This window comes from Takifugu rubripes, chromosome 1 (assembly GCF_901000725.2).
Source record: "Takifugu rubripes chromosome 1, fTakRub1.2, whole genome shotgun sequence".
Classification (NCBI taxonomy): Eukaryota; Metazoa; Chordata; class Actinopteri; order Tetraodontiformes; family Tetraodontidae; genus Takifugu; species Takifugu rubripes.
The window spans coordinates 1,841,543-1,866,980 of record NC_042285.1 but is presented as its reverse complement, the minus strand read 5'-3'; the positions used below and the strand labels follow the sequence as shown (position 1 = coordinate 1,866,980).

The window sequence follows — 25,438 nt, the reverse complement described above, 5'->3', positions numbered from 1 at the left end:
TAATTGGAGTTAATCATCATTAATTAAAATGGCTGTTGAAGTTGCAAGTTTAGAGACCTTTGTCTGAAGAAGAGATCTTAAAGGTGATGGTAGTGGAGTGTGATGTTTTGATGATTAACTTCCTGCTCAGTACTAGTGAGGAAAACTCTGATGTGATGTAATAGCATCAACATTATTTAAACTAAAGCTGCCATACAGGTCACGGGCCTCATTGCTTCCACCTGGAACATCCCCATGTTTGGGTTTGTGGGGCAGTCCTCCAAAATGGACAGCAGAGACACCTACGACTCTTACATCAAAATCGTCCCCCCTCTTAAAAGAAGCGCGGAGGTCCTCGTGAAGACCCTGCAGTTTTTCGGGTGGACCCACGTCGCGATGATCGGCGGGGGGCTGGAGACAAACACTTGGGACAAAGTGGATGATTTGTGGAAGACTGTGGAAAATCACCTGAAAACACATTTCAATGTGGTGGCCACAGTGAAATTTGACACCAGCAACCCTCAGCTCATCTATCAAAAGATTAAATACATCGCAAAAGTCACTCGTGGTGAGAAAAGCGCTGAGATTTGTTCAACAGTATCAAACAATATCCTCCAGCAGGAGTAATAAAAATCCCTGTTTTGTGTAGTTATTGTGATTCTGACCAACAAAGAGGACTGCATGGCTCTGTTGCTGGAGGCAGAGAAACAGGGGCTGATGAACGGCGACTATATTTTCTTCCTGGTGCAGCATTTTGAGGTCAGTGAAAGTGTGGTGAGTAAAACCTTTAATTCATTAAGCTCGAGCTGCACTCTTTGTCCAAAACTGAGGTTTTACAGGTGAGGAAAACCACAACCTACCGACAAAATGATTGATGAGTCCTCAATCGTAAAAGATCGGGTCTTAATTATTTGTTCATTTGACCACCTGGAGCCAGAGAACTGAGGTAAAACCAGTGTCACAACCTGCTTTAAAACTGCCTTTGCAAGGTAGGTAATTCTGATATCAGGGTGGAGAGCTGGAGGCTAAAATAACACTTGTAAACCATCAGAATCCTCAAGGAGCAACGTTGGGTTTATATTCCAAGGTGGTATCACTAATTCGGGCATTGCTGTTTTAGATGGTTATTTTGTTTAATGTTGCAGGACAACATATGGAAAACTGGCATGAGCAGCAGGGTTAACCGGGATGCCATAACGGCATTTGACATGGCCTTCATCATCGGACAGAAATCCTACGAAGGATACGAGTATTACGACTTCTTTGAGCGGGTTTTCGAAAGGCTCAAGGGACCCCCATTCTGGAGCAACCTGACATCAGAGGAAGAGGCAAGCATCAGCCACTTTTTGAGGAATTTAAACCCAAGGAGGAAAATTATAGTTTTCATTGGTTGAAAACAAATATTTTGGTTTTTCTTTTGTTCCTATCTTTTTTAGGTTAGCCCTTACTCAGCCTATCTACACGATGCCGTGCTCCTCTATACGATGGGGCTGAAGGAGGTCATTAAAGATGGCATGGACCCTCATAACGGGCAGATGCTGCTGCAGAAATTAAAATATAAAAATGACATTCGATTCTATGGTTAGTCTCTGCTTTGCTCTTTAACCGTAAAAAAATATGTTTAAGAAAGTTTAACGCAACACTGGTGAACCCTTTCAGGAGCTTCTGGACTGGTCCACTTTGATGAAGATGGGGAGAGAAACCTGGATTATTCCATTTATGATCTACAGCATGTCGAGGGCACCATGAAGTTTGTGCCCGTCCTCCATTTTGATAGTCACACCAAATCTGTCCGGTAGTGTCTCTTATTTGTTTCTTTGTCTGTTTGTTTGATCTGGATAAAGCAAACTAAAAAAAAAATGTCATTCCAGGCCAACGTCCATGTTTAAATCTGTGGTATGGCCAAAAGGAAGACCTCCCTCTGATAAACCCCGATGTGGCTTCAACAACGAGCTCTGCGAGTGGATGACTAACGGTGAAAAACCACGTCTCTACTAAAACCCAAATTTACTCTTCTTTGAAACTGACGGCCATCTGAAACTCAGACATTGCCTTGCTCGCGTTACTGGTCGCCTTCCCCCTGATGGGCATGCTCGCCGTCTCCTGCATCGGTCTCCTGGTCCTGCAGAAGCTTCGACTTCAGACGCGACTTGACGACTCCTCCTGGTGGCTGATCAACTACAGTGACATCACCATCATAAGGGAGTCCCAGGTATGCAGGGCCACTTATCCCCCGTTGGAGCGAGTTGGTGGACTATGACAGGGTTTGTTTCCTCCAGGGACTTCGCGGATTATCTTTGAGCAACACAGCCAGTCATAATGGAAGCAGCAGCTCTCAGTCCAATTTCTCCAGCAACAGTTATGGTCTGAAGGATAAGACAGGGAAGGAAAACATCTACACCACCATCGGCCTGTACCAGGTACAAGCTTTAAGCCTAGGATGAAGCGATAGTATCAGAATAAAAAGTACCACCCCAAGAATGGCTGAGGAGCTTTACAGCCGATATTGTTCACCTGAAGGTGATGTTATTTAACATAACATAGGCCGACCCCTCACATATTCCTTATTCCGTACAGGGAAACCAAGTCGCTATCAAGTACATCAAGAACCCTTATACCAGGAATTTCCAGAAACCCTCAATTATCCAGGAGTTCACAGAGGTGAAGTGTCTTGTTTCCTTTAACATATCCTGATATGTCTTGACAAAAGAGATCACATAACTCCTGTAATGGCGTCTATTCATTGGCTGCCCGTTAAATTTAGAATAATTTTTAAAACCCTTCTTTTGACCTACAAGGTCCTCAGAGGCCTAGACCGCTAGACCGCTTCTCTCTCAGAATGCTGGTCTACTTGTGGTTCCCAGAGTTTCTAGGAGTAGAATGGGGGGCCAAGCATTTAGCTACCAGGTCCCCCTGCTATGGAACCAGCTCCCTGTCCATGTACGGGAGGCTGACTCCATCGCTACTTTTAAGATTAGGCTTAAAACCTACCTCTTTGAAAAAGCTTATTGTTACTAATTCTGTAGTTCCAGTTACTATTATAGACAGACAAATTATCATACTTAGGGGGTCGTCTAATCATTAGGTTAACATCTCAGCTATGCTGTTAGAGGCCATATATAAATAAAGTTTGATTTGATGTCTTTAAGATAGATCCTTGCAGTTAAACATGGTCACTGTTCTTGTCTTTCTTTGACAGATGAAAGAGATGAAACATGAGAACCTGGTGCAGTTCTTCGGTGTTTGCATCGAGCCGCCAAACGTCTGTCTGGTCATGCAGTACTGCCGGAAAGGAAGTCTGAAGGTAGAGGTTGTGGATCAAATTTAATCGCCAGCTTTAGAACTCTACCTTGACTGGTGGTATTTTGTGCTTCAGGATGTTCTTAGTGATTCGGATGTAGAGATGGACAGGATATTCAAGCTCTCGTTTGCTTACGACATTGTCAACGTGAGTCCGTTTGAGCTCCCGCACATCCCAGATTTTTAAACAGACAGAATGATCTCAACCCATTTGATTGTATTTAAGGGAATGGACTTTATCCACAAAAGTAATCTCAAGTTTCACGGGAATCTGAAGCCCAGCACGTGTCTGGTGGACAGTCGACTTCAGATCAAACTTTCCGGGTTTGGGCTGAATGAATTTAAATACGGCACCAGAAATCAGATAAACCTGGCAGAAAACAGCAATTATGGTGGTCAGTGAGTTCAGAACAAAATACACCGAGTGCTATCCACTAAGAACTAGCACATTAATCTGTTTTGTAGATATGTACTGGATGGCACCAGAACTTCTGAGAAAAGTCGGTGGCCAAGTCACTGGGACACCCAAAGGTGATGTCTACAGCTTTGCCATCATCCTGTGGGAGATTATGTACAACTTCAAGTCTGGTCCATATCAAGATATCAACCTGGAACCAAAAGGTTAGCGTTACGCTAGTAGAGGCAGTCCAATCACTTCATATAGTTCCAGAACACAACGGAAATATTTCAGTCTGAATGAAAACTACTGACAGCCCTTCGTTGGTATCCCGCTTCCCTCCAGAAATCATCATGCACTTGCGAACGCCTTTCCAAGGGGAACCATTGCGCCCACTGCTGAATGATCAGCTGTGTGAAGAGAACATCAATTTTCTGCTGAGGGCCTGCTGGAATGAAAACCCTGACCACCGACCGCCGTTTGGGTCAATCAGAAGGCAGCTGAAGGACACCTGCCCAGACAGGTCAGGACTGAGCTCACAATGTCCACAAAGTCATCGCCATGCTAACGTCCTATGAAGTAAACCCACAATGTTTTGAAATACGATATGTCTCATTGGCAGAGGGCTAGGGGTTAAAGAAGTGGCAAAAAATTCAATCAACCAACCAAACTGAACCTCTTCCTCATACTATTTCTCTTGTTGCAGTCACGCGAATATTCTCGATAACATGGTGGAAAAGCTAGAGAAATATGCTAACCACTTGGAGGAAGTGGTTGAGGATAGGACCAACCAGCTCATCGTGGAGAAGACCCGGACAGAAAAACTTCTCTCCAGCATGTTACCAAAGTATCCGATGTGACAGCATGGCAGATGCCACCAAGTCTCACCTTTGCTCATGACCTGCTTTGCTCTCCGTAGGTACATCGCTGATCAGCTGATGGCGGGAAAATCGGTCGAGCCGCAAAGCTACAGTGTAGTCACCATCTTCTTCTCTGACATCGTGGGCTTCACCTCCATGTGTGCTGTCAGCTCCGCGCTGGAGGTGGTGTCATTCCTCAACGACCTCTACAGCCTGTTTGATGACATAATTAGGATGTACGACGTATATAAGGTGAGCCTTGGAAAAGGCCTGGTCATGACAAAGGTGCTGTGGTGAAAAACTCCAAAACTCTCCCTGTCCAGGTGGAAACCATCGGCGACGCCTACATGGTGGCCAGCGGCGTGCCCATCGCCAATGGTAACAAGCATGCCATTGAAATATCAACAATGGCTCTGCATTTCTTACACTCCATCAAGGTCTTTAAAATCCGCCACATGCCGGCTGAGAGTCTGGCCATCCGTATTGGAATTCACTCAGGTAGGACAACAGCTATGACGGAGCTTAAATGGGAAAAGGTCACTGAGATTGTGGGCTTTGTAGGTCCCGTGGTCGCCGGAGTGGTGGGAACTTCTATGCCTCGCTACTGTCTGTTTGGCGACACGGTCAACATGGCATCACGCATGGAAAGTAACAGCTCGCGTGAGTGAAACCTTGAAAGGAAAATTAAACTTTTTTGCAGTGTGATTATGGCCGCCCGAACATCTGCCTGGAAACGGCTCAGTAACTAAATTTATCAAGGCCGAACAATTGCCAAATAACAATCCCGCTTCCGAAAAACGGAAAGGAAATTTGGTGACTGTAATTCAAAGTTATACCGTGCTTTAAAAAGCTGTTTTTACAATGTTCTCTGGCAGAAACTTGCAGGTTTTATGTTGATTGCAGCGTTTTGGGTCTAATCTTAACTGAACCATGGGAGAAGGTCCTGCAGAGAATTCTTCTTTCAGGACTTTAGTTGCAAGCTTTGAGCAACCGGCCACTGAAGTCGGAATGTTTCCCACAGCCCTGAAGATCCACATATCTCAGTGCACAGCCGAGATTCTTCTCCAGGCCGGATCATTCGAGCTGGAGGAACGGGGGGAAATCGAAATTAAGGTGAGCAAAGACCTGTGCTGCCGAAGAAGTCACCTCTCAGAGGTTTCAGTCATCTTCCCGACTGTTTTAGGGAAAAGGGTCCCACAAGACTTACTGGCTGCTGAACAAGCGGGGGTTCAATCCTCCCGTGGGAGCTCATGGCGCTCCACAAACCGATGGTCAAAAACTACCACCAGAGGTACATCAGGGCTCCTCCAACAGAACACCTTATGTCTCATTCTTTTTAAAGCAACATCGACTTAGTGCTGATTTTTTCTTTCACCTGCGATCTTCTGAAGATACCCGGAATGGCCGAAGGTCCAAAGAAAACAACCCACAAGGGCCTCACCAAGGCCTATATCATGGACACCAGTATGACTAAAGTGCACATTTAGAGTCATCATCATCATCATCATCATCTTTTTTCATCGTATTTATCTGAATTCTGAAGAAACTAAAGGAAAACTGAACAAAACGTGATAATTTTCAACAAACATAGGGCTCCACGCGCTGATCCAGTGAGCGTGGACTCCTGTGGGTGGGTTACAGACAGTCAGGGCCACATAAAGCGCCACCTACTGGTTTGAGGAGGTTTTGGCCAATGCAGAAAGGCCAGAAGGGAGATCCACATTCTGATCTGGTCCATTTCAGTCAGATAAATATGTGATTTTAATGGATTCTTTTTCACAAATCTCTTTGCAATTCAGTGCGTTTTTGTTTCAATTTAATATAAATATCCATACTTTCATACTTTTGCAAACTTTCAAGTCATATTGAAGAAAGTTTGCTCTGACCTAAATGAGTCAGTCCATAAAAACAAAACCCCACCTCAGTAACAACAGAATTTAGCCTTTTTTTATTTATTATGAAACAGATTCTGATCCTAATTTCAGGGTGGTTTGAAACAAAACAGTACTTTTACTTGCAAAATTAATATGAATTAATGTTTTAAAATGTCACTGTTTCACATTCATACATTCTCTACACATCCCTGAATTTCCTGCTAATTGTCGTAGTTAATTACGTTTTTTTTGTATTTATTGAAAACATGAAGATATTTGATTAATCTTTATTGGACAGGTCAAATATGTAATGTAAAAGTTAATGTTCAAAAGAAGACATGAGAACTTGAATAAACGTGTTAATAACATAACATTCGAGCATGTCAGACGCTTCCATCCGTCTTCTCGTGTTTTTGTGCAAACCAGCTGCTGAAAACTACGTTCTTGACACGGTTAATAAGTCCCAGCACGTGTTTACCAGGATGACTGTTGGGATGAGGAGTGATGTTGCTGTAAAGGAAAAGAAAAGATGTTTTAGGATGAGATAAACTGAGCGTAGCGGCTGTTATTGACTGTAATTACCTTTAGCGTGTCCATTATTGCTGCTTCCTTCAACACAGAAACATGAACACAAAATTAAATCTGCATTTAAAATAAAAGCGGATTTGAAACATCTCTAAAGGGGCACCTTTAATGTGGAACTCAGATGTAAGGATGCCCCCACTGCCCCCTGCTTCCGTCGACAGACTCCTGAAAGAGCAAGGAGCCTGGACACCGCAATTATCAAGGACAAAGTGCAGAAGCACGTCAATTTAACGACCACTCATTAAAGCCGATTAGCACAATTACAGTATTTTAGCCGTCAGTTGTGTTAGAACTGAGAGAGGATACTCACTGGCTGGCAGACAAGCCTGTCTCCGTCACAAACCTGGACCTCGCAGTGCAGCCACACCGTCGACACCTTCTCCAGCCGCTGGAAGCGGAAGGAGTGGAACTTAAAGGTGGAGCGGCTGTCTTTGCCGTTTTCAAAGATGGTCACAGTGCTGTCGGAGGAGCAGCTGATGGGAGACAAAGACAAGAGTCGACCCATCCGTCTTTGTCCTCTTAACCCTTTCTGGCCCTGCTCTGCCATCATCCACAGCTAGATCTTTACCCACTTTGTCAGGGTCTACCTTCAGTTTAGTCTAACAGTGGACCTCAGACTGGGTTGATGCCCACTTGGCTTAACCCTTCATGTCGTACCTGTTAATGATCAGACTCCACCTCTTGTTGTCTGTAGAATATGGCGTTGGAGTCGCCCAGCAGTTGTTTATTACAACTTTAAATCTGAGACAAATCACATTATGGCGAAGGGGCCCGTTAGAAATAAACAATTCAGCTGTGACTAATAATTTAGGTTTATTTTCCGGTTGTACCTGTTACTCAGACCTTTTGCCTCGATACCAATGAAAACTTCAGAGCCGATTTCAGAAGTGTCGATGACGTACGGAGCATCTTTGGCATAGAGAAACTTGGAATTCTACAAAATATGTTATTTGTTCCAGTTTTTGGAGACGCGTTGCATCAAACACTCAAAAAAAGACTTCCGCTAGAGAGGCGGCGCCGCTCCAGCTACTCACCGTGAACACGTTCATAGACAACTGTGACTTAAACGTCCCTAAACTGCCATTGTTGACGTAAACTGTAGCCACTCTAGAAGAAGCAGAGGGTTTAGTAAAAACGCTGCAGGTCATCGGGTTAGAGTGGACGCAGGTTCTGCGCGGTCACAGCGGGCAGCTGGCGCCCTCGACAGACGCTTACCTTTGGCTGAAGACGGCGTGGTTCACCAGGTAGGCCGCTCGGTACACGCAGCTGAAGGTGTAGTTGACCGGCTGGTGTCTCACCGTTAGCAAAGTGTCGTTGGACACAATGGAGTTAAAGAAGATGTACTTGGGGTCTTTGCCAGGCATGAACTGAGGAGAATCCCCGAGGGACGAATATTTAAGATGGACTAGTTGAACCAGAACCTTAAATCTTCACCCTGAACATACACTGAACCTGAACGTCTCACCTCAGACAGCGTGCCACAGTACGAGTGGTTTTTGGGCGTCAGGTCAGAGATGATGAAGCGATAGTAGCCCTGGCTGTGAATCCCAGTGTAGCAGACGCCACCGAGGGACAGCTGGTCAATCTCCCACCCGTAGGGACACTCCGGGACGTTGGCGATGATGGCATTGGGGAAACACGACACCATGACGTAATCTGAAAGGGAAACACAACCGCAACCTCTTCGGATTCATTCCATCCAGATTGTGCGTCAGCATCAAGAGTTGGAGGCTAACGCGTCCGATGCTACCTGCTTTCTGAGGGGGGCAGGTCCACGCAATAGGCAGGAACAGTAGGAAAGCCCCGGCAGGCACCATGCTGCAGCACTGCTAGTAGAAGGTCAGGAATACCCAGAGCAGTCAGAGGATCATGGTGGCTCTTTACCAGTCCACCAGCGCTGCTGTTCCGACCGCGGTTTGGACGAACCCGGCAGGTTTTATACCGTCACGGGTAAGAGTGAGGAGCCGTTTGTTGGCCTGCAGTTTTTCCCCCGACAGGGTTGGTTTAAGAGCTCTATTGTGGAGCTGCCCACAAAAGATCCCTGTGCTGCTCAGACATTGACTTTCAAATGACAGCAGCCTGCAGGGATTAGAACTCACAAAGTTACCTTTCTGCAGATCACAAAGTTTGATTGAACAATCATGTGCTGCTGAAGGACAATTAAGGTTGTCTTCTCCTCATATCACAGATTCCCTTTAAAAGGCAGTGGCTGCCCATTAGCTTAGCTTGTTTTTGAAACATCCAACCCAAAACGACATAAAAAATGACAAGAAGAGACTGGTTATTGTGTCATTGCTCCAATTTCCCAATCAACTGGGCTAATTTAAACTTTTTTAAAGAGCTGTAAATAGATGAATTAGCATCAAGTGTGATAGCAGCCCTGAGAATAGTGAGCACGTTCCCAGTGTCCACTGGTGTGCTCACGTGGGTTTTATTGGCTTAACCAGTGATTAAGCTGAACGCTAAGAATGCTCTCTTACTCTTCAGCTAACAGCTATCTTGTGTGAATGAAGATGAGGTTGCAGGTTAAATAACACCAATCATTGGAGAACGAGGGCTTTTTTTCCGTTCCCATGGTCACAAACATCCTTTCCGGGACTTAGGAGCTGTAAAATGAGAGCAAAGTTGTTAGACACTAACGTCCTTTAAGCAACCCAGTGACCTAAGGGGCAGAGCGCCGAGGCATTAGCATGTCAATGAGCTGAATGGGGAACTTGTAATGAGCAGTCTGGGAGATGATACCAATCTAAGAACCGGTCAAGAGACAGCTAACGTTACAGCGTCTGGACGGTCGGGAGCTGCACCGTTCCACCATGTTATGTAACCTCAAAGTAACCTGCCCCCACCCAGAGTTTGTGCGTTGGTGTTGGTCCGGTCTGGATGAAACGAGTATTTAAAGAGCAAAAAATTGTTAAGGCTGATATTGTTGAACAAAAAAAAAAAATCATTAAAGGTTGGCAGCCCTCCTTCTTTTGGTCAGTTTTATTTATCATTTTAAAAACAGCTTCATACAGACAGCAAAGAAAGACCCACAGGTAAAACACAGCATTGTTGAAAGAGGCAAGAAGTAGTGCTCATTTAAATACATATTTATACATTTAATACATATTTTTCTAATGTACAATCATATACAACCTATTTACAAGATAAATAGCTTTGATAGTGATGGTGCAGTCAAGGCGTGGGCGCTTGGCAGGTCCAGGTTTTCCATTCTGGCTGATAAATAAAATCTCTCCTGCAAGGAAAACAAATCCGATGAGACTCACGGCTACCAGGAAGTATTTAACCTCCAGATTTTAAATCCAGCATAGACTAGATCTCCGGCTCCTGCCCAGGAACTCATATCAGGAGGTTGTTATACTCACTCTCTCCTGTGTGGGGCGCTGTCTTCACGACACAGCAGCCCTTCATCGCACGGGCAAATCTGGTTTATGCTGAACGCCAGGCCGCCGTCGGGAATGTAGCAGCCGGCGCCGCGAACCAGGCGCCTCTTGCACACCCGCTCGCCGTGGTGCCGAGCGCAGCACATGGATGAGAGGCAATCCCTGTCCACTTTACATCTGGCACCTGCACGCGGGACAGATCGTTTTGGAGGCGCGTTCATTTCCCAGCCCTGTCGGGTTGTGCGTTTTTACCTTCCTGTCCACTGGGAATGCTGCGGTGGCACTTCCCGAACATGCAGCGGAGGCCACGTACGCACTGGGCATCCCTCCGACAGTAGTGGCCCTCCCCTCGCTGAGGAACACACACACCAAAGTGTCTATCGCACGAGAAACCCCGTCCACAGGCCCTTTCCTGGTCACACACGGCCTACAGAGGAAAAAAATGGGAAATCTTAAACTGGCGCCGGTGGCAAAAATGCACCGAGTCAGCGATTTTTCGGCATTTTCGCCATTACGTTTTTCCCTAGAAGCTTCAAAGTTATGAGTTAGAATCCACTGATGTCTTACCGTGGCTGCTCTAGCTACAGGGGGGTGTTCCCTGGGGGACCTCACGCCATCTTTAGGAGGGCGGTGGGGCATGTTGAGCATCCAGGCCCAAATATGAGCTTCAGCCACAGAGACGCAGAAACACAGGAAGAGCAGGGACGGCTTCCCAGACATCTCGGACATGAAGAGTTGCGCTGGCTGAAGAGAGGAAAAGTGATCCAGGACTGCCAGGATCCAGGCAGCGATGGTGGCTGCCTGCCTTTTCACCCTGCCTTTTATAGCGCAGGGGGGCCCCGACTCCCCCCACCAACATTCTGTTTATTCAAGCAATAGGGTAGGAGGGGACAATTAGTTGTTAACAGATTAACTAAATTACCCCCTGCAGCCAGAAAATAGTGGCAGAACGAGCAGTGGTGGAGCAGAGAGAAGGAGGGCAGATAAGGGGCCGGCGGACAGGCGTGAGGGTCTGACACAATGGAGCAGAGACAGGCATCACCTCTGCCGGCTTTGTCTCTGCCAGACAAACAACTGAGGGGGGACAAAGGCAGACAAGTGCACGACACGTTTCACCCCCCACTGAGTGACAGGTAGGGCCACGAAGGCCCCCCCACACTCCTGGCCCCGCTGCCCCCTGCCCTATCCCACTTCAGACCCCACGCTGAGAACAATTAGCAGAGCTGCACCCTGCAGACGACCCCATGATCTCATTAAATGTAATTACCATCAGCTATTAGTCCTGGGGGGTGGGGGGGGGGGGGTGGTGCTGCTTGCTTGAGGGAAACATTCATTTTTGCTCGCTTCTTTACTTTCATTTGTGGTTTAGTCACTTCACACCAGGAAATCAGTGCAGCTATGACATCTGCTGCAGAATAAATGAGTGGGAGGACGGACGGACACTCACATCCAGATGTTCACAGTCGGCTCCCTTTAACGTTGCAACAGCAGCCCGACTCCAGGCGGTTTCATCTTAAAACCGAGACCGGGCGGATAGCTGAAGCCTGCTGTTGGACGTTCACACATTTCCAGCTGTTTCTCACATCAGGTTGGTTGGCGAACGCTAAAAGATTAATGACCTTTTTGGTGCTGAGCAAAAGGTGGACATCTCCTTTTCTCTTTATACTTTAAACTCTTTATGCTGATCTATAAATAGCTTAAGCTCTGCTTGTCCTCCACTTACTGATCCGCTCACTGTTTATCTGGATTTTTTGAATCATTATTGAAAACAGCTGCATCCACAGATGCTGCTGATAGGCCCCAGTGGATCCCAATGGATCGTGTATAAAATCAGGCAAAGATTGTCAACATTTAGCCATTTATTGCGCTGAATACGCATTTGACCCCTGGCCCTTGCCGCTAATCGCTCATCCATCCCTGCGCTGGCCAGGGTGTTTTGGTGGTGTGACGTTGGAGCTCCATTCAGGAATCCCAGCGGGGAGTCAAGGTCCATTACAATGGACAAACACCACCCTGCCCCATGTTTTTGTTAGTGAGCACAGCATTACGAACGTCATTAAAGGGGGGGATCGTTTGCTTTCAGCACAAATTTAGAACAGGAAAGCATGTTTGGAGGTGCTTGGTTACAAATTCCAACGTATTTCTAATTAAAATGAGAAAATTGCATGTTTCAACAAACCTGCTTGGTGAACAAACTCCTGCTAACTCATATTTACGTGTCGCTAATTGATCCGGTTGTTGCTATTGTGCCCCATAATAGAGCGCCAATTATGTCATTAGCCTGCGCTAGCCTGCGTTGATAAGGATTTAAGCAGCTGAGACATCTGTGCATTTACATATTCTTGGTGGCTGTCTGCCACCAAGAATATGTAAATGCATGACAATTATCCAGAGAGAAAACACTGGATGCTAACGATAGCAAGCCCTGCCGTGGCGGGAATGCAGAGAGTTTTATCTAAAAGTTAAACAACCTAGCACACTTTGAGGGAAAAAAAATCCATTTTCAAAGCGATCCTGGGAGCATTTCAGTCAACGGTCCGAGAATTTTAGCGACAGTGGCAGCAATGCTTCCCAGAAAGCTGCTGTCAGCCACAGGGAACTCTGCTCACATATCTCATTGCTCTGGAATGATTAGGTCACCCTGACTCTTGGCATTCACCTTGTTACGCTACGTTCAGTGTAGCCTAATTGTTGAGGGAGACAGATGTGAGCGCGCGTTACAACTGGGTTCTGTTTAAATCCATCGGCTCAGCTGTGATCTCAACGTGAGCGACGCTCCCGAAATGAATCATGAGAACTGGTTCCGGTTTGACTGGTGCAGATGTAAACATCCCACCTCATTAAATACGCACATCATGTCACAGCTGTGGGCAATCATGCCCGTGAGTCACTTCGCCCCGCACACCTGTTTTGAATCTGGACACTAATGAGCCCCCTTCTTAATCCCCAGAGGCACACCTGCTCCCTGCCAGATCGTTATTCGTGTTCCGATGACTTTCCAGCGTATTCCTGTTTGCCTGCCTGCCTTCCCGGTTCCGACCTTGCCTGTTCCTGAAGATTCTGTTTTGCTCGCTCCCCGGTGAATCCTGTCTGTTGTCTGTTTCTGACAATAAAGCGGTGTTCAGCCAAACTCGTGTGTCGCATTTGGGTTCTGTTGTAAAATATTGCGAATTGCATTTTATGCTATAGCTATTTTAATGAAAGTAGAGTAGTTTCATGGATAATGTGAGAAGAATCAACTGGGAAAAAATTTGTGAGTGTGTTTGTGAAGAGAACAGAATAACTGTGATATCTGCTTGGGTTGGGGCTCTCAAGGCTGTGCACCTGAGCTGATGCAAACTATGTAACCATGGAAACGCATTTTACTATGTCTTGTGCTGAGTTTAATAAAAGAACCAACGGTGAGTGAGTAGACAAACCACACAAACAACTGGAGTCCTTGGAAGGGAGAGCCGAGCAGCAGTTCAAGCTTACTCTGTCAACTCTGCTCCTCTGCTGCTCGCTCGCCTCTTTTATTTGGTGCACACAAGATTTATGTCAAACAGGACCTCACGATTCCTTGTCTTCTATCTACTTCTCCCATCTTTACAACTTCCTTTATCCTTACAACTTCTCTTATCTTTAAGGAACAGGATACATCAGAGTACTGGTTTCAGTTGTAAGCAACACTTTTGTAAAACATTCACATGTTCCTCTTTCTTAACAACATTCCTTAAACGCTCCTGTAAGCTCCTGTAATTCCGCAGCAGGGCCCCGAACCTCGAGCGCTACGAGGGTAATCCGGAGTCCTGCGACGCCTTCGTGGTGAATTGCTCCCTGCTGTTTTCCCTGCAGCCCCGCACGTTCGCTACTGAGGTAGCCAAGGTAGCGTACACCATTACACATCTCACAGGACGGGCATGGCTCTGGGGAACGAACGAGTGTGAGCGTCAATCAGAGGCCTGCTCCACTTCCTCCGCTTTTGCTTCCGAGCTCCGCAATGTGTTCGGGCAAGGGAACTCCCGGTCCTCTGCAGGACGTCGACTGCTGGCGCTCCGCCAGGGAGAGAGGTCTGTGTCGGATTACTCTATTGACTTCTGCACCCTGGCCAGCTGGAGCCAGTGGAGCCCTGCCGCATTAGTGGACACTTTCCTGCACAGATTAGCAGCCCACATTAAGGACGCAATTGTGGCCTACGACGTCCCCAGCTCGCTGGATGGGGCCATTGACTTAGCAACCCGGGTGGACCTGAGGGTTCAGGCTCGTCTGCGGGAGAGAGCTCCGCGGCGACACTTCGGGGTGGCAGGCAAGCTCTCGACGGAGTTCCTCCTCAGCCTGCAGCGTCTTCCAGGGAAGAGGAACCCATGCAGCTTGGCCGCACGTTGCTCACAGGGGAGGAGCGCAGGCGGCAGCGTCAGTTCAACCTGTGCCTCTACTGTGGTGGATTAGGACATTTCGTGGCAACCTGTCCAGTAAAAGCCCAGACTCACCAGTAACTGGGGGAATACTGATGAGTCCTATTTCTGCTTCCCCTTGACAACCCCGTATTTCACTCCAGGCTTGCTTCTTACTTCCCGGGGGACCACAGGACCTAGCTGCCCTCGTTGATTCTGGTGCCGATGCCTGCTTGATCGGCGGAGAGGTGGTTTGGCAGCTGGGCCTTGGATACGAACCACTGGCGTCCGTCATCCCAGCCCAAGTGTTGGATGGGCATCACCTGGGGAACATCTGTCACCGGACAGGCCCAGTGACAATGCTGCTGCAGGGCAACCACCGGGAGGAAATATACTTCCACATCCTGGAGGGAGCGCACTTTCCCTTGGTCCTGGGCTACCCGTGGCTCCGCCGTCACAACCCGCAACTCGACTGGGAGACAGGGAAGATCCTGGGGTGGGGAGCTGAGTGTCATCGGTCCTGCCTGGCGCCAGGGGGACCTCGGCGCCTGACGTCACGCCCCCGGATCTGGCCAGGGTTCCAGAGCAGTACCACGACCTCGCCGAGGTGTTCAGCAAGGCCCGGGCGACCTCCCTTCCACCGCACCGACCGTACAACTGCGCGAGTGACCTCCTCCCAGGCGAAAAAAGATAAGTCTCTGCGACCCTGCATCGACTACCGGGGCCTCAACGACATTACCGTGAAGAACCGGTACCCGCTGCCTCTTGTCGCCTCCGCCTTTGAACTGCTCCAGGGGGCCACTGTCTTCACAAAATTGGATTTACGGAACGCCTACCACTTGGTTCGCATACGGGAGGGCGACGAGTGGAAGACGGCGTTCAACACCCCGGCTGGCCACTACGAGTACCTGGTAATGCCCTTTGGATTAACCAACGCACCGGCCGTCTTTCAGGCCTTAGTTAATGATGTTCTTCGGGACATGTTAGACCGGTTTGTCTTTGTCTACCTGGACGACATCTTAATCTTTTCTAAAGGACTCAAGGATCACGTGCAACATGTGCGGGCAGTACTGCAGCGGCTACTGGACAATCAGCTGTTTGTAAAAGCTGAGAAGTGCCAGTTTCACACCCCATCAATGTCCTTCCTTGGATTCATCATTGCCCCCATCCTGCAACTGCCAGACCCTAACCGCCAGTTCGTGGTCGAGGTGGACGCCTCCGATACGGGGGTGGGAGTGGTGCTGTCACAGAGGGCTCAGGAGGACCAGAAGCTGAACCCGTGCGCGTTCTTCTCCTGACACTTGACGCCAGCGGAAAGGAATTACGACGTGGGAAATCGGGAGCTGCACGCTGTCAAGTTGGCACTGGAGGAATGGCGGCACTGGCTGGAGGGTGCTACGCTGCCTTTCATCGTGTGCCAAGAGGCTGAACTCCCGGCAGGCTCGGTGGTCACTGTTTTTCACTCGGTTTGACTTTACCCTTTCCTACCGCCCAGGGTCCCACAACGGCAAGGCAGACGCCCTCTCTTGACAGTTCGCAGGGAAGGAGGACAAAGGCCCTGGGAGGACCCCGGAGAACATTCTCCCCTCCCCGTGTATCGTGGCAGCAGTAACCTGGGGAATCGAGGAGAGAGTCCGGAGGGCGGCTGCCAATCAACCTGGACCTAGCACCTGCCCCAACGACCGGCTCTTCGTTCCTGACTCTCTCAGGGCAGAGGTCCTGGAGTGGGCTCACGCGTCTCGGCTGGCCAGCCAACCTGGAGCACGTCGGACGGCGGGTCTGCTGAGGCAGAGGTTTTGGTGGCCGTCCCTGAGGGAGGATGTCCAGGAGTTTGTCAACGCCTGCCCCGTCTGCAACCAGCAGAAACAACCACACCGAGCACCTGCCGGGCTACTGCAACCTCTGCCGGTTCCGCGTCGACCCTGGACACACATCGCCCTGGACTTCGTCACCGGGCTGCCCCAGTCTGCGGGGAACACTGTCATTCTGACCATCATCGACAGATTCAGCAAAATGGCTCATTTCGTGCCCCTGCCTAAGCTGCCGTCGGCAAAGGAGACTGCCCAACTTGTGATCCAGCACGTCTTTCGGCTTCACGGCCTACCGGAGAGTGGTGTCAGACAGGGGCCCTCAATTTTCCTCTGTCTTCTGGAAAGAGTTCTGCGGGCACCTGGGAGCCACCGGCAGTCTGTCCTCACGATTCCACCTGCAGACCAACGGCCAGGCGGAAAGGATTAACCAGGACCTGGAGATGGCCCTCCGGTGCATGGCAACACGGGACCCGGCCACATGGTCGACCTTTCTGGGCTGGGTCAAGTATGCCCACAACTCCCTGATCAGTTCGGCAACGGGAATGTCGCCGTTCCAGTGTGTTTTTGGATATCAAGCCCCTCTGTTCCCGGCTCAAGCAGGCGAAGCATCTTGTCCCTCTGCAGCAGCTTATGCCCGCCGCTGTAGGCGGATGTGGCCCCAGGCTCGGGCCAATCTTCTGAGGGCGGGTGCCCAGTACGAGGCAGCGGCCAACCGGCACCGGACCCCGGCCCCCAGATACAGAGTGGGAAAACGCGTTTGGCTATCGACGCGGGGACCTGCCTCTTCAGGGTGATTCCAGGAAGATGGCCCCGCGGTTCGTGGGACCATTTTCCATCGTCAGAGTCATCTGCCCGGCGGCAGTCAGACTCCAGCTTCCCCGGTCAATGTGCGTGCACCCCACCTTCCACGTTTCTAGGATTAAGCCTGCCCACAAGAGCCCCTTGGTCCCAGATCGCCCGGCCCCACCTCCTCCGCTGCTAGTGGATGGGGGCTTGGCATACACAGTCAGTAGGCTCCTGCGCTCCAGACCCCGCGGCAGGGGTCTCCAATACCTGGTTGATTGGGAGGGTTATGGACCTGAGGAGAGGTCCTGGGTACCAGCACGTCACATCCTGGACAAGGAGCTAATTGGGGACTTCCACACCAGACACCCGGATTAGCCTTCACGACCCAGGAGAGTAGGTCGTGCCAGACCTCGGAGGCCCGAACCAGGCCTGGAGGCGGAGAACGAGGACCGTGGGTTGAAGTCGTCAGGGTCACAGGAGTTCTGACCCCCCCCCTTCCCCAGGGGGCCGTCCCTTGAGGGGGAGGCTCTGTCACAGCTGTGGGCAATCATGCCCGTGAATCACTTCGCCCCGCACACCTGTTGTGAATCTGGACACTAATGAGCCCCCTTCTTAATCCCCGGAGGCACACCTGCTCCCTGCCAGATCGTTATTCGTGTTCCGATGACTTTCCAGCGTATTCCTGTTTGCCTGCCTGCCCGGTTCCGATCTTGCCTGCTCCCCGGTAAACTCTGTCTGCCCTCTGCACGATCTCGACCTTGCCTGTCCCCGACTATTCTGTTCTGCTCGCTCCCCGGTGAATCCTGTCTGTTGTCTGTTTCTGACAATAAAGCGGTGTTCAGCCAAACTCGTGTGTCGCATTTGGGTTCTCATCTGGTTCGTGACACGTCAAGTCGGATCTTTGAACTCCGGCGCGCCACCACTGACGCATTTCCCCAAAAACTGTTTCCAATTGAAGCAGAGGAGCGCGCCTGTAATGGGAAACAGCCTTGTGTTGTCTCCGTACCCAGTTTAAAAGAGGATCTGGAGCAGGGGTCAGCCCTCAGTCCCCATCAGCAGAAACCGCATGAAAATCATTAGTGCGGCAGAAATGACCCCTGGTGCACGCGGCTGCCATCAATTGGAACCCGATTTAAACTGTTTCATCATTTAACATCTGCAGTACGGTGGGAAAAACAGGGTGAACCACCAAAACCAGCTCCTCCAGGGTCCAGATTCAAAAGGCAGCAAAAATGCTGACTGGGCACAAATGTGCAAAAAAACAACTACCATTGTAAAATGAACTGAATCACTGAAGCAGATTTCTAAACTTCCTCTCTTCCTCTTTCTGTCTTCCTCAAACTTCATCCTGTTTTACTGGGAAGGGAGAGACACTTTACATATAAAAGAATCTTAAAATCAGCCTCTGAACACATGAGAGCCAGAATCCCTCCTGGTTCCACATGGGGGAGACACGCTCCTCCTGAACGCAGCCTCCCCGTTTAGTGTCTTTGGAAAAGAAAAAAAAAAGTAGAACTATATCAATATAGTAGTTCCTCTCTGTCGGAGCCCTGCAAAACTACACAAGTCTGCTAGGAACCGCAGAGGCAAACAAAAGGAGACCCGGAGGAGGAGGAGGAGGAGGAGGAGGAGGAGGAGGGAGCAGCTGTTTGACGGAGGAGAAGATGATGGTATGACAATAAAGGTGGAGGAAAGAAGATTTCTGTCTGCAACCACTTTTCCCGCCATGGAGCCGTCGCCCCAAATCCACTGAGGAGCAAAGAGGGAGCGAGCGAGAACCTCGAGGTGAGGAGAAAAACATCCGTGTGGGAGAGCAAAGAGAGGAGAGGAGCAGCGAAGTGCCCCGTGCACCCGCAGAGCGAGAGGGGCAGCAAGGGGGGCGAAGCAGAGGAAGACGGGAGTGAGGAAGAGCTGGGGAAGGTGGGAGAAGAGCGAGCTGGACATGGGGCTTTGGGTGGCTCCTTTGTGGCTTTTACTCCTCATCTGTCTCCCCCAGGCTGAGCTGGGGGGAGTTGGGACGGGAGAGAAGGAAGGTAAGAACCACAGCGCACACACACACAGGGTTCAAACACTTATCCACACACTTATTTACACCTTTATTTCCCTCCCAATCTGACCCGATCGCTTGTTAAAAACTCCTTCCTTGGTTTTTTTGGGGACTTTCTGAGTGGACCCGCATGTGTGAATATACCTGTCAGTCAGGACTCAGGTGAGGTCATTGTTTTAGGGATGTGTGTTCAAAGAGTCCCAGTAAAGGTCGGAAGTCAGCAGCTGAATCTCATCTGTGTCCGAAACAAATAGAAGGAAAAAAAAAAGGTTCTGCGTCCGCGAGGCTGCAGATTCCGAGCCCATCCTGTGACCGTGCATGTATGTATTTTTGCTCCCCTTAGAGATGCTTTATTTTTAGCCAGCCCCGTTCTTATGCTGTCGCACCTCCTTTGACAATCAGCGCTGCTCCAGTTTCTCCGGCCTCTCCTGCGATCCCGGTTCCTCCCAGCACTGCGGAGGAGAACCCAGGACACCAACCAGGATGATTCCAAGTTCAGCATAATTCAATTCCCACTCAGTGTGTAAATGTTTACGGCATTAGAAACACTCACAGGTGGCTACGAACGTGTGATGACCTCCTTGTGTGGAGCTCCTCTCCAACACGCTGTCCAAACTATGGACAGGAAATGTGTCTCCTGCCACTGTGAAATATAGACAAACAGACGACAGAAGCCAGAGGTGATCTAAATCTGACAAACTGCACTGACGGATGGTGCGTGTGCAGATCGATGACCCCCCCAGTGTGCGAAAAGCACCGAGATTTTTGAGAGTTGATGAGTGTTCAGTTCCCGCGATCCACCACTAGATGTCGCCACTTCTTACACGAGAGGCCTTCGGTGGTCTTCCTGTCAAAGCTGTGGGAATCCAGTGGGAATCTCGTAAAAGCGATTTGTTTTCCAGCAGGACTGAAGAGAAGCGTTCAAAAACACACGGTGCCTCTTCCTAACGTGTCCTAGATCTATGCGACGCCCACCACAGTCACATGTGACGTGGTGGGCACCAAAAAAGGGCCAAACAAAAGGGTTTATATATATTTTTGTGCATGTAAGGGGGTGCAGAAATAAGCCCAGAGTCCTGGCACTGGTTGGATTTAACAGCAGGAAGCCATGCTGCAAATCAACACCTTTCCTAATTTACTGCCAGAACCATTTATATGCATTTAATTCAGGCGGAAGCAGCACGATGGTGCTAAACTGGCTAATCCATCCGACTCTTACTGGTGCGTTCCCAGTCCAGGTTCTGCCAGACCACATACGGAGGAGGTCTAACCCAGCTCGGACGCCAATTTCAAACTGCTCTGCAGGTTTCTGGAGTCCAGAGTCAAAATGAGCACTCGCTGGGCAGAGTAGGTAACGATGCTCAGCTCATTTTCCTGTTACTCGTCCTCCCGCCGAGTATCTGACCCCATTAGCATTCACGCCGAGGATGTAATTTCCATTAAACCCGAGACCAAGAAGAAGCATCTTCTTTATCTTGTCCTACATACAGTAAAATCTACAAATTCTCCCATTTTTTTAACCTAAAATTGTAGTTTTTAACTTGTTTTTATTCATTTTGGAGGCCCAGCTTTGGAATAGGATAATACTGTCTTTATTTCAGCATTATTACAGTATTAATATCACTGCATTCATCCCATAAATGACACCACTTTGATCCTATTATGGGTCATTTTTATTAGGCCTTCTTCAGTCTCTGACCTGAATGCTAAGCTAGTCCGTGGCCCGGCCCCCACACATGTGGCTGAGGGGGTGGAGGGGGCTGCAGCTCTTGGCACCAAACTGGAGACATCTTTGCGGGGGTTTGAGTTCTGCAGCCAATGTTGGGAAAATCCCTCTAAACGCAGTTCACCTGTGTTGATCTGGACCGCAAACTGAATTAAGTCGGGGAAAAAGAGCGGCAGCTTCTGCTGATCCTGCAGCTCTCGACACGGACAGTGACTCAAGGATCAGTTTACCCTCCAAAAGGAGAAGGAAATACTGTCCTCAGGCCAAGTGGCATGTGATCTGCTGAGCAGATACACAGATGCTCCTATTTGCTGTATAACAACAAAAGCACAAACTAGGTCCCAAAAGCTCCTGGGAACCGTTAAGACCACTGTCCCCAACAGGTTTTATTAATTAAACTACTTTCAAACCTTCTGAAATGGATCCAATTGAGCATTTACTGCCCACATGTGGACAAAAACAAGCAAAGGACAGATAAAGGAAAAGAAAAAAGAATCCCCCTCCTCCGCAGGGTTCTGCTCCTTCTGGATGGGTGGACATACCAGAACCATGTGTGCTGACTGTTCGCTGACTGTGACTCTTGTTTTGCTCTAGATGCACCTAGAGGCACGGACGGGGATCCGTCCAGCTTTTACAGAACCGCAGGGAACCAGCGGCCTCCAGGCAGACGCAGAGCCGTCCGAGATGCACAGGCGGACCCGGGACGGGAGCTGGATCTCGGCAGTGCCACTGACAACATGACACATGTGGTGGTAAGCTCATCAGACACCCCCCCGTCCCCGTCCCCGGTCCAGAGAGGTGGTGGGAACGAACCTTTCGGGTCTGCATGTCTGCCTGCTGTGGTGTATTTCTATTTTACGACTGGTTCTCTCTTTATTCACTGCAATCGGCCTCAATAAAATTCAGCCCAAATAAAAAGCTTTGTGCATTTTTCCCCTCTGCGAGTCAAATTGGAAACAGGCGGTCCTGCCCGTGTCCGGGTCCTCCTGGGTGAATCACTCAGATGACATCAGGAGGATCCCTGATCAGCTGCCACCATCCGTCACATCTGAACCCATTTTCCACGACCCTCCAAACATTTTCCGATATGTTGCGTTCGTCTGCTTGATGAACGGACTTTAGAACCGTTCCAGAAAACGTCTGGGGGGGAGGGGTTGCCGGGAATGTGGAAGATACCTTTGAATTAGATGATTCTGGTCCCACAAGTTCTGATTCAGGTTGGACGTCCTTGTAGTTGCTCTCAGTGGCCCTGCTGCACCATTGTTGTTTTTTTCTTGCATTTCTTCAAGATGACCTTCTCACGACACAAGCAAACCAGCCAGCTAAGGGAGGAAAGAATGTTTCCTTCCCCTCCACCAGAAAACACCAGTTGGTGAGAGGCAGTGGAGTTTGGAGTGGGGGGTGGAAGTGGGTCACTTGCTGTATGTGGAGCAGCCAAAGAAGCAGTGAGAGCGCTGCATTTAACTGCTCCACTTTCTGAACCCTCACTGCCGAGCGGAACCATCCCTCGCTGTCACCTTCAGCTGTGCTGTGAATTAATATTGCCGTCCAAACCGCGCAGGACGCGGGCTGCGTGTAAACAGCGCCCCCTGTGGACGCGCAGAGACAAGCGCAGATCTAATAAATCCCAGATGTGCGGCTCCTCATTACGTACAAAGCAATTTGCTCTAATAAGCACTTCAAACATTGGATTAGCTGTAACATGTGTCTCTGGTCGTTGTCCCCCCCCATCTGAATACTTAAAGACCCAAAAATAAAATGTCGTCCATACTTTCCTGACTAGACACACCCTCTCCTCGGCTGACGGTCGTGCCAGATTTGCTGTGATTCCCATCACCATCAGAATCGCGTTGTATTGAAGAAAAAGAACAAAGCACTCATTAAAAGCTTTGGTGTGTAAAGTTGGAGAGAACAATATGAACCCTGATGAGAATATTTATTTAAAAACCTTGGACTTTTGCCCTCAGGAGGACTCCCAGCGGTACTACAGATGGCAGAGCTTCGGCCCAACAGATCATCGGACCGATGAGCTGTGGGTGGATCTGAGCTCTCTGCACAGGAGCCAAGTCCAAATCCACAACATCCTGTCCAACACGCACCGGAAAGCAGCGGTGAGAAGAACACGCACCCTCACCGGTGTGAAGCAGTACACAAATGTGGTCTGATGTGTCTTTCGCTTCCCCAGAGAGTTGCTCTTTCCTTTGATTTCCCCTTTTATGGACACTACCTGAGACAGATCATCATAGCCACCGGAGGTGAGTTGGGCAACAAGCAAGAACTAACAAAACAGACAACATCATCCAGCAACATCTGGACCTCAGACACCATCCGACAGGACGGCAGGCTCTGGTAAAGAACAGGTGGCACCAATCAGAAACCAGGCGACTCAAGAGAAGCAAAATGCTAACTGAAATAGAACAAATAAACAAAATACATTCTGGAACCTAACTTTCAGTCTGCTGGGATGGTTTTAATCGCTTAAAGATCCACCCGGCACGACTGTTCAGCTTTATTCTTTCACATCCATCTGCGGTTGTAAAACACTTCAGAAATCTTGAGGCGTGCGTCTGTGTGACCCAGGCTTCATCTTCATGGGGGAGATCACTCACCAAATGCTGACCGCCACGCAGTACGTCGCTCCCCTGATGGCCAACTTTGACCCAAGCTTCTCCAAGAACTCAACAGTGAAGTATTTGGACAATGGTCAGTCCCGGGGATCATGTCCAGGAGCACCCTGCCGTTTTATTATCCCAATCAAGGCGCATTTATGATAGAAAAGTGTCATTTTTACATTTGCTGTGCTCAGGTAATCTGTTCGTGGTGCAGTGGGACAACGTGCACCTGAAGGATCGTGAGGATGAAGGATCCTTCACTTTCCAGGCAGTTCTTCACAGCAACGGAACCATTGTTTTCAACTACAAAGACGTCAGTAAAAGGCTCCGGTTTGATCTCAGCTTTCGGTGTCTGTGAGGGGAATAATTCACACCGAACCGGTCATTTTTCAGGTTCCTGTGCAGCTGGCGGGGATCAATTCCACAGAGCATCCAGTCAAAGTGGGACTGTCAGATGCATTCATGGCTCTCCTGTCTCCCCAGCCCTCAGGTCAGTTCTACAACAATTTCATTTCTACTGGAGATGGGCGAGTATCGATACAAGGTATCAGGCCGATACCAGGCTTATTTCAAAGCTTTGGCGCTCGTAATGGCCCAAGTGATCACAGTTTTGAATGACATCCTTTCTAATCAATTTTCCTGCCTTCACTGTAGAAAAAACTGATGTTTTCATGGTGAATGCACATTGTCATTGAATCCTCATGGTCATAAGAAGACGGATTAAGTAGAAAAAAAAGGATAGAAAGGAAAATAGCCTCCAGGTGGTTCAGTTCAACTATTCAAGGGGACCGTTTCCCTCCACAAGTCATTTTCACAGACAGGCAAGACCAGATGAGGCCTTGCAAAAGTGACGAGAATCAGATGGCGTGAGTGAAAAGGAGATGTTCTGCTTTAATTCTTAAGATGTTGTTGTCATTGGTCATACAAAGAAAGTCGTGTTCACGGTGTCAATGAAACAAAGACATTTAATCTGTGAAAGGATCCAACATGTATGCAGCATGGGAAAAGTTGTAGGCAGCAAGAATAAAAACAGTTAAAAAGAATAATTGCATTAAACGATGTTTCAGAAATATATTATGGCGCTATTTAAATATAGTTAGATAATTTCAAAATGGCCACTTAAAGAGTGCGGTGCCGTCCGGTAGCGTGGCCGAGCGGTCTAAGGCGCTGGATTAAGGCTCCAGTCTCTCCGGGGGCGTGGGTTCGAATCCCACCGCTGCCACAGATGTTTTTGCTTGTATTGTACTTATTACACCAAGAACTTCCGCAAAGGTCCTTTAAATTAAAAAAAATAACTCTAATTCTTCTTCCCTGCAAAAGATGTGAAGCAGCAGACCATTTATGAATACCATCGGGTTGAGATCAACACAACAAGGATCGTGGGCGGATCGGCTTTTGAGTTTACGCCTCTGCCCAGTAAGTGTCCTCACAGGGGGGGTTGGGACAGCTTTGCCTCACTATCCAGCTACAGCACATCTCATCTTTGATTCCTCCAGCCTGTCTTCAACACACATCCTGCGAACCCTGCATGTCATCCAACTTGACCACAGGGTGCGGCTGGTGCAGCACACTTCAGCGGTAGGCTGGGTTTTCTCAAAGATTATAGCTGCAGAGGGCAACTAATCAGTCCCTCCTCACTGGGTTTCAGATGCTCTGATGGGATCGACAGACATCGCCAGGAGTGGTTAGATTACAACTGTGCCGA

General features: G+C 48.9%; 4 protein-coding genes and 1 non-coding gene across 12 annotated transcripts in view; 3 read left to right on the top strand and 2 right to left on the bottom strand.

The window, feature by feature from the left end:
* Positions 1 to 6,781, top strand: part of gucy2g (guanylate cyclase 2g) — a 62,858-nt gene extending 56,077 nt beyond the window's left edge. For 6 of the 7 annotated variants that reach the window (XM_029832804.1, XM_029832809.1, XM_029832814.1 and 3 more), the window contains 21 exons: positions 199 to 547; positions 629 to 753; positions 1,125 to 1,307; positions 1,416 to 1,560; positions 1,639 to 1,774; positions 1,851 to 1,954; positions 2,025 to 2,191; positions 2,259 to 2,399; positions 2,557 to 2,640; positions 3,179 to 3,283; positions 3,356 to 3,427; positions 3,506 to 3,674; positions 3,745 to 3,900; positions 4,022 to 4,199; positions 4,383 to 4,523; positions 4,596 to 4,788; positions 4,860 to 5,034; positions 5,098 to 5,196; positions 5,558 to 5,649; positions 5,720 to 5,827; positions 5,928 to 6,781. In XM_029832804.1, the coding sequence (XP_029688664.1) occupies positions 199 to 547; positions 629 to 753; positions 1,125 to 1,307; positions 1,416 to 1,560; positions 1,639 to 1,774; positions 1,851 to 1,954; positions 2,025 to 2,191; positions 2,259 to 2,399; positions 2,557 to 2,640; positions 3,179 to 3,283; positions 3,356 to 3,427; positions 3,506 to 3,674; positions 3,745 to 3,900; positions 4,022 to 4,199; positions 4,383 to 4,523; positions 4,596 to 4,788; positions 4,860 to 5,034; positions 5,098 to 5,196; positions 5,558 to 5,649; positions 5,720 to 5,827; positions 5,928 to 6,023 (3,018 nt within the window). In that variant the 3' untranslated portion in view covers positions 6,024 to 6,781. The remainder of the gene's footprint in view (positions 1 to 198; positions 548 to 628; positions 754 to 1,124; positions 1,308 to 1,415; positions 1,561 to 1,638; positions 1,775 to 1,850; positions 1,955 to 2,024; positions 2,192 to 2,258; positions 2,400 to 2,556; positions 2,641 to 3,178; positions 3,284 to 3,355; positions 3,428 to 3,505; positions 3,675 to 3,744; positions 3,901 to 4,021; positions 4,200 to 4,382; positions 4,524 to 4,595; positions 4,789 to 4,859; positions 5,035 to 5,097; positions 5,197 to 5,557; positions 5,650 to 5,719; positions 5,828 to 5,927) is intronic. The other variant, XM_003961051.3, reaches the window with a different exon arrangement.
* A 17-nt stretch (positions 6,782 to 6,798) lies between these two features.
* On the bottom strand, positions 6,799 to 8,963 carry tectb (tectorin beta). Its single transcript, XM_029832851.1, has 10 exons — positions 8,746 to 8,963; positions 8,461 to 8,651; positions 8,211 to 8,362; positions 8,030 to 8,102; positions 7,826 to 7,929; positions 7,653 to 7,736; positions 7,306 to 7,468; positions 7,099 to 7,177; positions 6,993 to 7,019; positions 6,799 to 6,920 (listed from the first exon to the last, which is right to left on the bottom strand). Exons 1-10 carry the CDS (start codon positions 8,810 to 8,812, stop codon positions 6,847 to 6,849), a joined length of 1,014 nt encoding a protein of 337 aa, XP_029688711.1. The 5' UTR covers positions 8,813 to 8,963; the 3' UTR covers positions 6,799 to 6,846.
* A 1,015-nt stretch (positions 8,964 to 9,978) lies between these two features.
* On the bottom strand, positions 9,979 to 12,571 carry LOC101074102 (dickkopf-related protein 3-like). 2 transcript variants are annotated; one of them, XM_029832881.1, is made up of 5 exons: positions 11,826 to 12,571; positions 10,946 to 11,122; positions 10,631 to 10,805; positions 10,361 to 10,562; positions 9,979 to 10,230 (listed from the first exon to the last, which is right to left on the bottom strand). In XM_029832881.1, the coding sequence occupies exons 2-5, from the start codon at positions 11,105 to 11,107 to the stop codon at positions 10,170 to 10,172; spliced, it is 600 nt and encodes a 199-aa protein (XP_029688741.1). In that variant the 5' UTR covers positions 11,108 to 11,122; positions 11,826 to 12,571; the 3' UTR covers positions 9,979 to 10,169. The 2 variants fall into 2 exon arrangements, with proteins under 2 accessions (XP_029688741.1, XP_029688732.1); XM_029832872.1 differs by lacking the exon at positions 11,826 to 12,571 and having other exon boundaries at positions 10,946 to 11,476.
* A 6,165-nt stretch (positions 12,572 to 18,736) lies between these two features.
* Positions 18,737 to 25,438, top strand: part of LOC101070481 (plexin domain-containing protein 1-like) — an 8,009-nt gene continuing 1,307 nt past the window's right edge. Inside the window, exons 1-10 of the mRNA XM_029848740.1 lie at positions 18,737 to 19,381; positions 21,716 to 21,873; positions 23,089 to 23,232; positions 23,307 to 23,376; positions 23,702 to 23,824; positions 23,928 to 24,046; positions 24,127 to 24,223; positions 25,054 to 25,149; positions 25,230 to 25,311; positions 25,382 to 25,438. The exon at positions 25,382 to 25,438 is cut by the window's right edge and continues 4 nt beyond it. Coding sequence (XP_029704600.1) covers positions 19,291 to 19,381; positions 21,716 to 21,873; positions 23,089 to 23,232; positions 23,307 to 23,376; positions 23,702 to 23,824; positions 23,928 to 24,046; positions 24,127 to 24,223; positions 25,054 to 25,149; positions 25,230 to 25,311; positions 25,382 to 25,438 — 1,037 coding nt within the window. The 5' untranslated portion in view covers positions 18,737 to 19,290. The remainder of the gene's footprint in view (positions 19,382 to 21,715; positions 21,874 to 23,088; positions 23,233 to 23,306; positions 23,377 to 23,701; positions 23,825 to 23,927; positions 24,047 to 24,126; positions 24,224 to 25,053; positions 25,150 to 25,229; positions 25,312 to 25,381) is intronic.
* Positions 24,874 to 24,955, top strand: trnal-aag (transfer RNA leucine (anticodon AAG)). The gene has a single exon. It is a non-coding gene; the product is annotated as a tRNA-Leu (tRNA).